At 42.7% G+C, this 16451-nt stretch overlaps 1 protein-coding gene across 1 annotated transcript; it reads right to left on the minus strand.

The window, feature by feature from the left end:
• Positions 1-11918: 11918 nt before the first annotated feature.
• Positions 11919-15737, minus strand: LOC125283264 (olfactory receptor 2S2). Its single transcript, XM_048223436.1, has one exon. It carries the CDS (start codon positions 12876-12878, stop codon positions 11919-11921), a length of 960 nt encoding a protein of 319 aa, XP_048079393.1. The 5' UTR covers positions 12879-15737.
• Positions 15738-16451: the final 714 nt, after the last annotated feature.

Raw genomic sequence — 16451 nt, forward strand, 5'->3', positions numbered from 1 at the left:
CTGTAGGTTGCCTTTTCGTTTAGCTTATGGTTTCCTTCACTGTGCAAAAGCTTTTTAGCTCAGCGAAGTCCTAGAGTTTTTGTTGCCTTTGTTTTGTTTGTCTGAGGAAACATATCCTGAAATATGTTGTTGAGGCTGATGTGCAAGAGATTGTTGCCTATGTTTTCTTTTAGGAGTTTTATGGTCAGGTCTTACCTTTATGTCTTTAATCTACTTTTATTTCATATTTGTTTATGATATAAGAAAGTAGTCCAGTTTTTATTATTTTGCATGTAACTCTCTAGTTTTCTCAACCCATTTATTGAGGAACTGTCTTTTCCCCATTGTGTATTCTTGTCTCCTTTTGTTGTAGATTAATTGACAAGATAAGCATGGGTTTATATCTGGGTTTTTTTATCCTGTTCCATTGATCTATGTGTCCATTTTTGTTCCTGTATCATATTGTTTTGATCACTACAGCTTTGTAGTATAGCTTGAAATGTGGTATTATCTCCCTAGTTTCTTATTCCAGGGAACAGACGTTAAAAGGTTAAACAATTTACCAAAGACCACATCTTTTGTGAATGGCAGAGCAGGAATTCCAGTCTCAATACCTCTGATTCTCTTTATCATCATTGATTGCATCCTCCTTCTCGACCTCATCATCATGATTGTCACCCCATTAGGAGGTATTACTTGTACCTGAAGAAAAATTTGAAAGGTATAAATGAATATAGATTAAAAATTAAGCCCCTATCTTATCATAAGTATGTTCCCTTAAGGCAACTAATGTTAGCAATGTCCTTATGCTTTTTTTTTTTTCAGAGATAGTCTATGGATATTGTTCAGTGAGAAAATCAAGATATTAAGACATTGACAAATTTTGCACAACAATGTCCTGTTTTAATATCTTGATTTTCTTACTGAACAATATATCTTGGGTATATGTATCTGAAAACAATCTGTAATACTGCCTCTATTTTTTTTAAAGATTTTATTTATTAGAGAGAGAGAGCTTGAGTGTGGGGATGGGCAGAGGGAGAGGGAGAAGCAGAATCCCCGATGAGCAGGGAGCCCCATTTGGGGCATGTTCCCAGGACCCTGAGGTCATGACTTGAGCCCAAGGCATATGCTTAACCCACTGAGCAAGACAATAGACGGCCTTATTCTTTTTAATGGCTGCCTATGTTCCATTGTATGTTTGTGCCATCATTCAATTAACCAGCGTAATACTGATGGACATTTAGATCTTCCAGACTTTCCAATCTTACGCTATTATAATCAATGCTACAACACATTTCCTCACGAATTCATAATTTAGCACATAGAAAAAAATATAACTGTTTATGTACATTTGTAATTTTGATAGGCATTGCCAAATTTACACATTCCTGTCATTAGCATATGAACATGTCTGTTTCTACACTCTGCTAACATACTGTTTTAGTCTCTTAAGAACTCTTTTTGGTCTTTGTCAATCTGAAAGAGTAGAAGTGATATCACGTTGTAGTATTTAATACTTAAGGAATTGAACATGTGAAAAATAGCACAGATATGTAAAAGCATATGAGAGTGCATTGAACTCATACATTTAACTTAAAGAATAGCAAAGTAATAATCTCCTAATTTAAGGAGTACAACATTGCCAGTACCTTGGAAGCTCCCTGGGTATTCCTTCCCAGTCCGTGCTCTCCCTGTCCTCCCAGAGATAACCACATTCCTGATTTTAGTTAATCATTTCCTTGTTTTTCTTGAGTTTTATGACCTATGCATGTATCCTTAAATAGTCTAGTTTAGGTTTCCCTCTCTCTAAACCCAATATAAATTGAACCCTTATAGGTATTCTTTTTGACTTGTTTCCTTAGTGAATATTATGTGAGATTCATTCATATTTATGAGTATAGCTAAATTCATTAATTTGTATTGCTAAATTCCATTATATGAATGTAGCACAGCTTATGTAATGATGGATTACTACTTTGATGGATAATTGAGTTGCCTCCTAGCTGAATGCTGGTATAAATATTTTATACATTTCTCCTTGGTACAGATATGTCTAGTTGTCCTGCTTCCATTTGTGACCCACCTTTTCTCCAGTGATCTGTAACACATCAAATCTGTTATATATTAAATCTCCAAACATGCATAGGTCCATTTCTGAGATCTGTATTCTTTTAACAAATTTTTATTTTATTTAAATTTGATTAATAACATAGAGTGTATTATTAGTTTCAGAGGTAGAGTTCAGGGATTCATCAGTTGCATATAATACCCAGTGCTCATTATATCAGGTGCCCTCCTTAATGCCAATCACGCAGTAACCCCATTCCCCCCACCCAGCTCCCTTCCCGCAACCTTCAGTTTGTTTCCTGCAGTTAAGAGTATCTTAAGGATTGTCTCCCTTTCTGTTTTTGTCTAATTTTGTTTTTCCTCCCTTCCCCTATGATCCTCTGTTTTGTGTCTTATAATCCACATATGAGTGAAATCACAGGATAATTGTCTTTCTCTGATTGACTTATTTTGCTTAGCTTAATACCCTCTAGTTCTATCCACATCATTGCAAATGGTAAGATTTCTTTTTTCTTGAAGGCTGAGTAATATTCCCTTGTATATATATACCACTTCTTCTTTTCTAGTCATCTGTTGAGGGATGTCTGGGCACTTTCCATAGTTTGGCTATTGTGGACATTGCTGCTAAAAATATTGGGGTGCAGGTTTGTATCGTTGGGCAAATACCTGGTAGTGCAATTGTGGGGCATAGGATAGCTCTATTATGAACTTTTTGAGGAACCTTCAAACTGTTTTCCAGAGTGGCTGTACTAGGTTGCATTCCCACCAACAATGTAAGAGGGTTCCCTTTTCTCTCATCTTCACCAACATCTGTCATTTCCCGACTTGTTAATTTTAGCCATTCTGACCAGTGTGAGGTGGTATCTCATTGTGGGTTTGATCTGTATTTCCCTGATGCCAAGTGATATTGAGCAGTTTTTCGTGTGTCTGTTGGCCATTTGTATGTCTTCTTTGGAGAAATGTCTGTTCATGTCTTCTGCCCATTTCTTGACTGGATTATTTGTTCTCTGGGTGTTGACTTTGATAAGTTCTTTATAGATCTTGGATACTAGCCCTTTATCTGATACGACATTTGCAAATACCTTCTCCCATTCTGTAGGTTGTCTTTTGGGTTTTGACTGTTTGCTTTGCCATGCAAAAGCTTTTTGTCTTGGATGAAGTCTCAATACTTCATTTTGGCTTTTGTTTCCCTTGCCTTTGGAGACGTGTCTAGCAAGAAGTTGCTTGGACGAGGTTGAAGAGGTTGCTGCCTGTGTTCTCCTCTAGGATTTTGATGTGTTCTTGTCTCACATTTAGGTCTTTCATCCATTTTGAGTTTATTCTTGTGTATGGTGTAAGAAAATGGTCCAGTTTCATTTTTCTACATGTGGCTGTCCTATTTTCCCAGCACCATTCGTTGACGAGACCGTCTTTTTTCCATTGGATATTCTTTCCTGCTTTGTTGAAGATTAGTTGACCATAGAATTGAGGGTCCATATCTGGGTTCTCTATTCTGTTCCACTGATCGATGTGTCCGTTTCTGTGCCAGTACCGTACTGTCTTGAGGGTTAAAGCATTATTATATAGCTTGAGGTCCAGAACTGTGATGCCACCAGCTTTGGTTTTCTTTTTCAACATCCCTCTGGCTATTCAGGGTCTTTCCATAGAAATTTTAGGATTATTTGTTCCAGCTCTGTGGAAAATGTTGATGGTATTTTGATAGGGATTGGACTGAATGTGTAGATCGCTCTGGGTAGCATAGACATTTTAACAATATTTGTTCTTCCCATCCACGAGCATGGAATGTTTTTCCATTTCTGTGTGCCTTTCTCAATTTCTTTCATAAGTGTTCTATAGTTTTCAGAGTACGGATCCTTTGCCTGTTTGGTTAGTTTATTCCTAGGTCTCTTAAGGTTTTTGGTGCAGTTGTAAATGGGATCAATTCCTTAATTTCTCTTTTTTTCTGTCTCATTGTTACTGTACAGAAAAGCAACTGATCTCTGTACATTGATTTTATATCCTTCACTTTGCTGAATTCCTGTATGAGATCTAGCAATTTTTGGGTAGAGTCTTTTGGGTTGTCCACATAGAGTATCATGTCATCTGCAAAGAGTGAGAGTTTGACTTCTTCTTTGGTTATTCGGAAGCCTTTTCTTTCTTTTTGTTGCCTGATTGCTGAGGCTAGGCCTTCTAGTACTATGTTGAACAACAGTGGTGAGGGTGGACAGCGCTGTCATGTTCCTGACCTTAGGGGAAAAGCTCTCAGTTTTTCCCCATTGGGAATGATATTCACTGTGGGCTTTTCGTGTATGACTTTCATGATATTGAGGTATGTTCCCTCTATCCCTACACTGTGGAGAGTTTTAATCAAGAAAGGATGTTATATTTTGTCAAATGCTTTTTCTACATCAGTTGAGAGGATCATATGGTTGTTGTCCTTTCTCTTCTTTTTTTTTTTTTTTTTAAGATTTTATTTATTTATTCGACAGAGATAGAGACAGCCAGCGAGAGAGGGAACACAAGCAGGAGGAGTGGGAGAGGAAGAAGCAGGCTCACAGCGGAAGAGCCCAACGCGGGGCTCAATCCCATAACGCCGGGATCATGCCCTGAGCCGAATGCAGATGCCCAACCGCTGTGCCACCCAGGCGCCCCTGTCCTTTCGCTTCTTAATGCGATGTATGGGATCTCTATTCTTTTCCATTGGTTTATTTGCCTGTTGCCGTGTTGATGTTATGCTGCCCAAATCAATATTGCTTTATAGTATAGTTTGGTATCTTGAAAACTAAGTCCTTTTATCCCCACCCAATACACCGTCACAGGTGTTACGGCTGTTTTTAGTCCATTGTTTTCTCTATTTTTTATGGAGCCAACTTCTTAAATAATAGAATAATTATTTTGGGTATTTAAAAATTGGCATTACATTGAATATATAGATTAATTTGAGGAGAACTATTATGTCCTTAGTGAATTTTCTGGCCCATGAAGAGGAAATACTCCTCTGTTTTACCATTATTCAAAACATGTTCTTATTAAAAATGTCATGCATAAAGGTCTTGGAGCTCTTTTGCCAGATTTGCCCCTGCATGACGATATTTATAATTAAACATTAATATTAATATATCAACATTTTATATTTAAAAAGGTAAACATGCATGTTTATATTTAAATGTATAAATATTTAAACGTTTAAACATTTTTAAACATAAATATTTCTATTTCTTGATATGCTTTAAATATTTCATAACCTGTTGCTGGAATATAGAAATGCAATAGATTTTTTTGTACATTGATTTAGTGTTGAGGAACACTCTATTGAATATAATATATCTCAAAGCTTTTTTAGATTTTGTATGTAGTAGGCAATAATAACATCAGTGAAAATGACAAATTTCATCTCCCTTCAAAATTGACGGTCTTGTCTCTTTTCTGGTCCTACTACACTGGCAGGACCTCCAGTTCAATGCTGAGCATTCTTTGTTTTGTTTTGTTTTGTTTTGTTTTGTTTTGTTTTGTTTTATCTGAATGGGTGTTGTCTTTTAAAAAGTTTTGCCTGCTTCTCTTGATATAATCATGTGATTTTTCTTATTTAACCTGTTAATGTGGTGATTGCATTGACTGATCTTTGGCTATTGAACCAGCCTGTCATTCCTGAGTGAAGGAGAGCCTCCTTGCTGCTGGAGAGCAGGAGTTTCAGCTCCCCACTAGGGTTCTGCTGATTCCCTGCTGACTGGCAAGGGCAGGGGTACATTTTTACTACTGCCATGTCCTCTGCTGACATCATGGGAAAAGTGGCCTCACTGCCACAGGCACAGTCCTGTCTTTTTTAGACCCTCTCTGATACCACCCAAGTGGGAAGGAGCGGGGGCACCTCATTACACAAGGTAGAGGGTGAAAGTGCAGGCTTCCCACATGGTCTCCACTGACACCTGAGTGGAGATTTGTTACCGTGCAGTGGAGATAAAAGTCCCACCTCCCTGCTCAGCCTCCTCTGATGCCACATTCGATTTAGGACTTTTGCGTCAGTGTTCATGGGCAGTGTAGACCTGAAGAGAGTTTATTGCTTTTCTTTTATTTGAAAAAGAGCCTGGCATTTGACCAAGACTGGTTTGCAGTTTCTTGTATGTCAACTGAGAATGGTCTGCCATGTAAGTGGAATTGCAAGTGGAGAATGCTGGTCAGCAAGAGAGAGAGACCAGATAATGATAGTTTTACTTTGGGTTTTGTCATTGTCAGGATTCCCTAGGCTGCTAGATAGAGAACTTACTCCAACCAGCTTAATCCCACAATGAAGTGTAATGTTCATGCAACTATGTTCAAGGGTGGATTCAGTCCCAGGCTCAGCTGGAATTAGGGACTCTTAGGACTTGGGTCCCTTCATCTGTTTCTTCTCTCTATTGTCTTTTCCTGGCTTCATTTTACACTCTGGTGGGCAGACTTCCTCAGTCTTCCCTGGGAGGGAAGAGAGTTGTCAGCAGCCTGATTCGGGTTCTTCTCTTGGAGTCTCCAGATGAGAACCGAGCCCTGGCCAACACCTAGACTGCAGCCTTGTGGAGGACTTGGTCAAACTCCTGACTTACAGAAACTGCAAGATGATAAGTGTGTGCTGCTTGAAGCTAATAAGTTGGTGGTGATCTGCTGAGCAGCACAGAAAGCTAATAAGGACCCTTTTCTCTGCTTGCTCCAATTACCAGTGTCCTGAGGAATCGCTCTACTTAGTTTGATTAGGTTACATGCCTTCCATTAGACCGATTGCTGTGCCAAGAGTTGGTGTTCTATGATTAGTACTGCACTGAATGACATAAGAGTGAGAGGGAGCAGACCCCCCCCCCCAAAAAAAAACAGTAGGTGTACTGTGCAGGATGTAGCTGACTCCTGTGATGGCATTCCTAGGGAGTCCAGCTGTGAGTTGTGAGTGCTAAAGGCAGACGTTGCAAATCGGCAGCCTCTAGCCAAATGTGGCTATGGAAAAAATTTTGTGTGGCCCTCATAACACTTACCGTGATACCAGAGGTAAACATGGAACCTGCAGCTGGGACAGCTGCTCTGCATCCCCTCCCCCACTCCCACATTCCTTCTTGGCATCAGTTGACTGGAATCCAGGAAGGTTATCTGCTGGAAGAGGCAGTCAGCTCCTGCTTCACACCTGGTCCTTTCCCACAGTCCGGCATCTAAAATGCTCTGATTTAACCTATTTGGGTGACTACATTCTTGCCCTGTTGTCTGTGACCATCTGGGGTGTTTGATTTGGTCCTGTTGGTAAAAACTTTCATTGGAGACTGTAATCTCTTCAAGATTTTAGGGATCATCCTAACCTGAGATAAATGGTCACTAGTTGTGATGAGGTGGAAAGTAATCAGCATGTAAGCAGAGCTCTGAAAGCCTCCATTTGTCAGTGGGCTGTTCTAGAGTCTTTGGTTACCTCCAAAAGCATGGACTGAGTTGAAGGTTGATTTTCTGTGCTCCCGAGATCTTTAGAGGAGGGAGTCTTCGTGTTTGCCTCAGGGCTTGGGCCTTCCTTCCCAACTAAGAGGATGGGCCTTCTCTAGGGATGGGAAAGTGGGTGGAAGTGGGCTCATCCCAACCTGTTGGCAAGAGGGAGAAAGGCTTGGAATGAGGGCACTTGGAGGGTAGTTAAATGTCCCAAGGCTTACACTGAGGGTTTTTCCTTCTTCAAAAGAAAATATCTTATTATTTCTCCTGTTACTATATGATCATTGTAAAAATATGATACTGATAGAGGTCTCTTGTAGTTCTTATGTATTTCCATAGGTATTGTAACATTTTTGTGACTGCTGTGAATTATATACAGCAGTCCAGTGTTTTTTTCTTACTACTTCTTATAGTTTTGGCATTTGAGTAAAATTTTTAAACAACTTTTGTGGATAGTTTTCTTTTTTTCCCTTCTTTTCAATATTTATGTTCTTTATTTTCCTCATCTCATCTAATTAGCTAGACTGCAACATGATGTAGATGTTGAAATCTGGTGACCTAATCCAAGTTGTGGCATGCTGCTTGCTGATGTTCTGATTCTTTCTGTCAGGTCAAGGGTCGTTTCCTCTATTCAGGTCTGCTATCTAAAAAAGTCAGAAAAAGGGACACCTGGGTGACTCAGTTGGTTAAGCGTCTGCCTTCGGCTTAGGTCATGATCCCAGGACCATGGGATCTAGTCCCGCATTGGGCTCCCTTTTCTGTGGGGAGACTGCTTCTCCATCTGCCTGCTGCTCCCCCTGATTGTGCTCTCTCTCTCTGACAAATAAATAAATATATCTTTAAAAAAATTAAAAAGTGAGAAATCAATGTTAAATTTTATCAAGTGATTTCTCAACATCTGTTGATGGGATCACTTTTTCTTCTTGAATCTGTTCATGAAATGGTTGCAATAGATCTCCTAATCTTTACTAGTGATGGAAACCATGAAGCCCCTTAAAAAACTGGGTAATGTGTATCATGTGTTTAATATACAATGATTTAAATCTACTGAGGTTCAGTAAATGAGTTTTTTTCATTTGATCAACTTAATTTGCTCATTCATCCTCCTCTTATTCTTTCAAAAGTCTTCATGCTAATACTTGTCAGCTGGTATATTCTCTTACAATTTCCAGAAGCATCTATTTTTTTTTAAGATTTTATTTATTTATTCGATAGAGATAGAGACAGCCAGCGAGAGAGGCAACACAAGCAGGGGGAGTGGGAGAGGAAAAAGCAGGCTCATAGCAGAAGAGCCTGATGTGCGGCTCGTTCCCATAACACCAGGATCACGCCCTGAGCCAAAGGCAGACGCTTAACCACTGTGCCACCCAGGCGCCCCTCACAAGCATCTATTTTTTAAAAGATTTTATTTATCAGAGAGAGAGAGAGTGAGAGCAAGTGGGGGAGGGCAGAGGGGCAGGAAGAAGGAAACTCCACACTGAGTAGTTGAGCAGGGAGCCTGATGCTTGGCTCCATCCCAGGACCCTAGGATCATGACCTGAGCCTAAGGCAGCCACTAACTGACTGAGTCACCCAGGTGTCCCTCAACAAGCATATTAATACTTTTGTTATTTCAGTATCAATTCAATGAATTGTAGTCATAAGATTCCCCTTCCTGCCACAACCTTCATGAGATGAGACCATCAAAAGAACAACTCTACTTCTTTTTCTAAATTTCTCAGCTTAATAAAGTCATCTAGAATTGCAACTGGAGTTACACCATTGCCTTCTTGTCACTGTTTACCTCATAGCATTTGCTAATAATTCCTTCATTTATTTCCCTTTGCACATTTGGTATCAAGCGTTCATTAGATTTTATCGGTCTTCAGACATTTGACCATTGTCCACTGTCCCATACAGATATTCTCCATATCTGTCCCAGTCCTTCCATTACTTATTTTTAATTATTTGTTGGGAGAACATTAAAAATAGAATATCTTTTTGAGAAAGAGATTACATGGGCATGTGCTGTCTGTGTTTGCACGTGCCAACAATGTCTTTTCAACTCTCGTATTGGTGCAATGGTCAGGGTAGCAGAATTTGGGAATCGCACTCCTCTGTGGGCTAGAACTTTTTGTAAGTCAAAACTAAAACTCAACATGTTATTTTTCCTGGACGTCAAGTAGTTTAGTATTCACCGGGGAGATAGACAACTCTAAGGTTTGACCAGTGGTATATACTTTTGCAAAAGTGCTTATAGAATGGGACAGAGACGTCCCATTAAATGCTTCCTATTCACATAAAGTCTTCCGTGTGATCAAGTTTGCCTATGCACCTTTGATGAAATTGGCCCTTTATCTTGCCCTCTGAGACCCTCAGGTGAGTGAAACTAGGGAATAGAGATCTATCAGGACCCCTCCACCATCCCTGGATGAAGTGGTTGCAAAGTACCAGGTTCCTCACAGCAGCCTTCACGTCCTTGTTCCTGAGGCTGTAGATGATGGGGTTGAGCATGGGGGTGACCACCCCATAGAAAAGGGAGGTGAGCTTGTCTGAAACATCCTGCTTGTCTGCCCCCAGGGGGTCTCTGGATTTGGGCTTTCCATACACAAGGAGCATCGTTCTGTAGAAGATGACTACGAATGTGAGGTAGGCGGAGCAGGTGGAGAAGACTTTTTCTCCACTCAGCTGAGGGGACCCTCAGGATGGTAGCAATGATGAACACACAGGAGACAAAAATGAACAGAAATGGAATGCTCAGGAAGATCACATTAGCTAGTGCCATATTGATTGCATCCTGTACATAGGATTGAACAAGAAAGGGAACACAAGCAGAGGGAGTGGGAGAGGAAGAAGCAGGCTCCCAGCAGAGGAGCCTGATGTGGGGCTCGATCCCAGAACGCTGGGATCATGCCCTGAGCAAAGGCAGACCTTTAATGACTGAGCCACCCAGGCGCCCCCCCCCCGCCCTCCCGCCCGAAGCCTCTTCTAACAATGATATTGCATGGCTCCCCTAAATGTCTGAAGTTTGTTTAAATGGCCACTAGATGTGATTTGTGTATTTCCAATAGCAAGATTGTTCCCCTGCTGGTGCAGGTAGAAATCAGGAATAGGACTAACATAAGGATGTGAAATTTTATTAATAAAATATGCATCCTTGGCAATTCATTCTTAATAAATATAAGAAAATGTAAATACCACTTGAAGCACAACCTTCCAACTCCCAAGATCTATTCTAAAAATTGGACTCACTTTCTAAATTCTCTTTTTAAATAAGTCAGCCAATATTCAAAGCATTTCATAGAACTTGCCATAAAAACGCTCCTATTCATCTGCTAACATCTCTGAGTCTCTCATTTACCTTGTGTGTCTATTGCTCTATATAGGGACCATGTCTTACTCAGTTCCACACGGCGCACAGCACTGTGCAGCATTCATGATACCACCACTACTAGTTTCGAATCGTTCCATTGTGCTCCCATTTTTACAGTATTTATCTATAATAACTAATACGTGTAAAATCAAGTGGTTAGGTGTAAAATATGAAGAAATAGACTGGGAAAGGTTAAGCAGCCCACCCAAGGTCACAGGGAAGGAAATGCTTCCCAATTTTTGTCCTGCTGAGCTACGGAGTCTCAGGAAGTGCTCCCGAGTTTCCATGTCTTGGACAGTCACAGGGTACAGTAGCATACAAAAGACTTTGAGAAGTCCTGGAACAAAGAAACGTGTCAAATGCTAGCCCCCAAAGTCTTCAAATATATTTAGCCTCTGAATGTCTGTCTATTTCTCTATCACCTTTCTTTTTTCAGAATGTGAGTTACTATCTCACCAAATACTAGCTTTTCTAGTAGGAATTCCTAGAAGTGATGAGTATAAAATTCAAGCTCTATACGCCTTTTGCAGTTAACTTACTAGCATGTTTCATAATGTGAAGTGCATTGAGAAAAAATAGCCTCAATTTTCTCATAGCTAAAAAGAAATTTAGTGTATCAGAATAGATTGTTCCCAGCCAAAAGCTCTCTATGTGGAGAACTTGTCTTTGTCTCTTCTTAGTACTTTGGGCAAACTGAATCTAATAAAAAAGTCCAAAATGAACATTTCCACTTCCTCCTTGTTTCCGTGACTCTCCTGGGGAATCCAAGAGGGATGGCCACGGTGCTGGGAGCGCCCTCTCTCCTCCGGGTACTGACTGTGTAGCTTAGACATAGCACAGGCCATTCAGCGTGCTGTCATGGTTCTTCTCTCCTCAGGTCTAGCATGTGTTCAGAATGTCTTTGTGTATTCAATTAGAGATTTATTGTCCGGGATCTGTCGAAACTCTCAGGTATATGACTAAAACTCAGAAGATATATTCTGAAAGTTAAACATTCCCTGAAAATGGACTGAAGGGCAAGAGAGCATTCTGGATAACTTCACTTGTGCAACTACAATGATCAAAAGTCCCTTTTCCCGTGTGCTGAGAACCACAGAAGAGCCCTCCATCAGTGGGTGAAACATTTCTGAGGCACCAGGTTCCTCACAGCAGCCTTCACATCCTTGTTCCTGAGGCTGTAGATGATGGGGTTGAGCATGGGGGTCACCACCCCATAGAAGAGGGGGATGAGCTTGTCTGATAGGTCTTCTTTGTCTGCCCCCAGGGCATCCTTAGACTTGGGCTTCCCATACATGAAAAATAAGGTCCCATAGAAGATGACCACCACAGTGAAGTGAGCAGAGCAGGTGGAGAAGGCCTTTCTCCTCCCCTCAGCTGAGGGGATCCTCAGGATGGTAGCAATGATGAACACATAAGAGACAGAGATGAACAGAACTGGGACCCCCAGGAAGATCACATTGGTCACCCCCATGCTGATGACATTGATGGTGATGTCAGTACAGGCCAACTTTAGGAGCGCCAGGATCTCACAGGTGAAGTGGTTGATGACATTGTCCCCACAGAAAGGCAGCTGAATTGTCAAGGATGTGTGTACCACAGAAGCAGTCCCACCAATAGCCCAGGAGCTGACAGCCATGGGCACGTAGGCAGCCTTGCTCATGACCACAGGGTACCTCAGGGGGTTACAGATGGCCACATAGCGATCAAATGCCATCATGCTCAGGAGCACACACTCTGTCCCTGCCATGGCAAAGGAGAGAAACATCTGTACGGCACAGGCTGAGAAGGAGATGGTTTTCCTGGGAGTGAGGAAGCCATCCAGGACTAGAGGGACTGTGGAGGTTGTGTAGCAGATGTCCAGGAAGGAGAGGTTCCCCAGGAAGAAGTACATGGGCGTGTGCAGGCGGGAGTCAAGAATGGTCACCAGGATGAGGACGCCGTTGCCCAGCAGGATCACCAGGTACATCAGGAGGATGAGCACAAAGAATATTTTCTCCAGCCTCGGGTAGGCTGAGAGTCCCAGGAGAATGAACCCTGCCACAGGGGAGGACCGATTGGCTTTTTCCATGTGCTATCGGTTCTGTCATCAGCAAAGTACAAAGGCAGGACAGGAGGCTTTCTTGAGAAGAGTCTCAGCCATCTGGTATACCGTCACTCCGAGCTACATAATAGGAGAGCATATGTGTATAAGAGATAAGTGACTGAAAGAGGCAATAGGTGGGAGTGTGCTTAGCTGTTCAATGAGAGATGGTCAGGGCTGCAACAGAGCTTACAGATATGAGGTCCAGAGTGGGGAAGTGACCTGTCCAAGTCTTCTAAGCAAGGTGGAGAAAGAGACAGGAACTGAGCCCATCAGAGCTAATCCCCAGTCATGGAGGCCTTTTCTGCTGCTTTATGATGAGCATGGGAAAATGCTGTAAATTATTTCTTTTTGATGTAAATGCATAGAAATTTCATTTAGTTGGGCTTTCTTAGATTCTCAGAGAGGAGAATCCCCAAGCTGATCCTTGAAACTACCAAGGTTTCAAGGCTCTTTAGACTTTGATTACATTTGGAAGGTACCTGTTTAAAAGTGTTAATCCACATGCAGGCAGCATAGCCTAGGTAAACGTTCAACGTATGAGGGACACGTCCTTAGTCTGCCCACCCTCAGCAGCACAGACCTGACTGCTGTCAGAATTGGGATCTGCCTGTTTGAATACATATTAAACGCAATGTGTGAGGGAGGTTCCCCCTTGGGGAGGAACTTTATGAAGTCCACAGAAGGAGTAATTGGAGTGAGTGGACCCACACTGTGGATGACAGCCACGCAGCTTACTGACCTGTTAACTCAATTCTTAATACCAGGCTGATTCTAGTTATCAGATAGTAGGATACATGGCATTAACATCTAATCCCAATTCATTAGAATATGGTGAAATCTCAGGCAGGGATGAATAAGGAATGTTTTTTCTTTGTCCTCTTATGTTTATTCTTTATTTTGTGTAATATTCTGGCTCTCTGCCTCCATTGTTGTGTTCCACACAAGCAGCTAGCTTATGGGAACTCGTGCATACCCTTCTGGAGAGGATATCCATTCCATCAGCTACAGTTGCCCAGACTCTATATTCAGAATTCTAATTTGTTACACATCTGTAGCTCTTTCTTCATTGCAGTGGTGTGTGTACATGCATGTATGTGTGTGCGAGCATGTGTGTGTGTGTAGGAGTGCGTGGAGGGTAGAGGATGAATGGTTGGTATTAAGGAGCATCTATTCTGTGCCATTTTCTTTGAAACACCCCACGGAGAAGATATCATCATTCAAGTTTTATAGATAAAAGTAACCAAAGCTCAGTGGAGCCAAAGATTTGGTTCTTAAGATTGAAGGACAGAGCTGGGGTTGGATCACAGGCCCCAAATCTGGGTTCTTTCCACCCAATGGCTGCCTCACTTTCCTGCACAGATGTTGAAGAGAGTCTGTCTCCAGTACCAGCTCTGCGTGTTCTCTGATCTGTCTCATCGTGCAGCGCGCTCTTGCTTCCGTCATGTTCAGAGTTTATGTCAGGTACCTTGTCAGGCAGAGTAACTCCTGCTCTAAATTGAACCCAGACTCTGGCAGCCTTGGCACCAGTGAGCTTGGGGCTGGAGAATTCTTTGTTGTGCGGGGCTGCCCTGTGCATCAAAGAATGTTTAGCACCATCCCTCCCTCTGCCCACCTGCTGCCAGTAGCACCTGCTTCTTGAGTTGTAACCACCAAAAATGTCTCCAGACATTGCCAAATGTTTCTGGGAGGAGAAGGGGGTACAGGTTATGCCCTGCAGAGAAGCATTGATCTAAGCCAGGAGAGGTCTCTTCCTAATGCAACCATGGGTTTCATTGTATTTTCTGTGCAAGCCTATGACCCTTCCCTTATCCCTGAATTCAGCTCATGAGGGTGTTCCCATCTGCTCAGTGCAGGTCCACTCTGGTTGCCCCACCATGAAATTCTGCCCCAACTTATCTCCCATTCCTCCCAGTGGCTCTCCCAGCCCCTCCCTTGTCCCAGAAAAGGCAAAGTAAGCATTGCAGTCAGTGCCACAAGCAGGATTCAATAGTGACAAAGATATGCTGTGATTGGAGATGCCAAGGAGAGTGGCTTCTGTTAGAGAAGCCATCCTGTCCACTCCCGTGAGACAGAGCTGTGCACACAGAAGCTTCTTCCCCTGAACAATGAGCTGTTGGCATGAGTGATGCCCAGGATTTGACCCACGTGAGAGCTGTAGCCTCGGAAATCCTTAGTGCCCACCATGTAAAAGTTACTGAATGAAAGCTGGTTCAATGGGAATGAACTGAATGGCTAGGAAGATGTTGCCCACTGAGCCCAGAGCTGTGGTACCTGCCCCTGCCCGTGACGTGGATATTCTGTGTAGCCTGAGCAAATCCCCAGGCCTCAGTTTCCCCATGTGCATCATGAAAAGGCTGAACAGGTGCTTCCCAGGGCATCCCAGCTCTGTGGTGGACTGCCCAGCACTGTCCTCACCAGGCAGGGAGCAGTCTTGGGTGAAGGAGACAGCCCCCTCCTCTGTGTGTGTGTGTGTGTGTGAGAGAGAGAGAGAGAGAGAGAGAGAGAGAGAAGGGGAGATCTGAATGGTTGGTTTCTCATCAAGGTATGTCCAGCAGGAAATAGTGCTGTGTCAGGTCTTGGAGGAGACTCGGGATGGAAGAAAACAAGGAGCTCTGGCACCTACAGCCCCAGGTGGACAGGAGTCAGTCTGTGAGATCTGGGAAAGAAGGGAAATTTTTAGGGGCACCTGCGTGGTTCAGTCGTTAAGCATCTGTCCTGGGATGGAGCCCCACATCGAGCTGCCTGCTCTGCTGGGAGCCTGTTTCTTCCTCTCCCACTCCCCCTGCTTGTGTTACCTCTCTCTCTGGCTGTCTCTCTCTCTGTCAAACAAAATCTTAAAAAAAAAAAAAAGAAGGGAAATTTTTACCTTTGTGGTTGCATCCTGTGGGTGTGATTCCTGGGTCTGGTCACTACTTATCTCTGTAGCCGTCAGGCATCTGAGAAAAGGAAGGGAATTGGGCGCCTGGGTTACTCAGAGGTAAAGTGTCTGGCTTCAGCTCAGGTCATGATCTCACAGTCCCGGGATCCAGTTCAGCATTGGGCTGCCTGCTCAGCGGGCAGTCTGCTTGTCTCTCTCTCCCTCTGCCCCTGCCTTCTGCTCATATTCTCCCCCTCTTTTAAGAAAGAAAAGAAGAGGGGCACCTGGGTGGCTCAGTCGTTAAGCATCTGCCTTCGGCTCAGGGCGTGATCAAGGCGTTGTGGGATCGAGCCCCACATCAGGCTCCTCCGCTGGGAGCCTGCTTCTTCCTCTCCCACTCCCCCTGCTTGTGTTCCCTCTCTCGCTGGCTGTCTCTATCTCTGTCGAATAAATAAATAAAATCTTAAAAAAAAAAAAAGAAGAGGAAGGGAACACGATGCAGTCCAGAGCCCCATACATGGTCATACAGCCTCTCTGGAGAGCAGTGCGCATAGAAAAACGTAAACGTAAAAACCCAAATAACTCGGTAATTCCACCTCTGGGAAAAAATTCGAAAGGAACAATGAGAGTGGAGGGCCAGAGTCTCTCACTAAAAGTATTCATCACAGCCGTATTTTGAACGAACATAGGAGACAAAATAA

This window comes from Ursus arctos, unplaced genomic scaffold, assembly GCF_023065955.2.
Source record: "Ursus arctos isolate Adak ecotype North America unplaced genomic scaffold, UrsArc2.0 scaffold_18, whole genome shotgun sequence".
Classification (NCBI taxonomy): Eukaryota; Metazoa; Chordata; class Mammalia; order Carnivora; family Ursidae; genus Ursus; species Ursus arctos.

Coding starts and splice junctions, on each gene's coding strand:
- LOC125283264 (XM_048223436.1), bottom strand. CDS start 12,878: ATGGAAAAAGCCAATCGGTCCTCCCCTGTGGCAGGGTTCATTCTCCTG.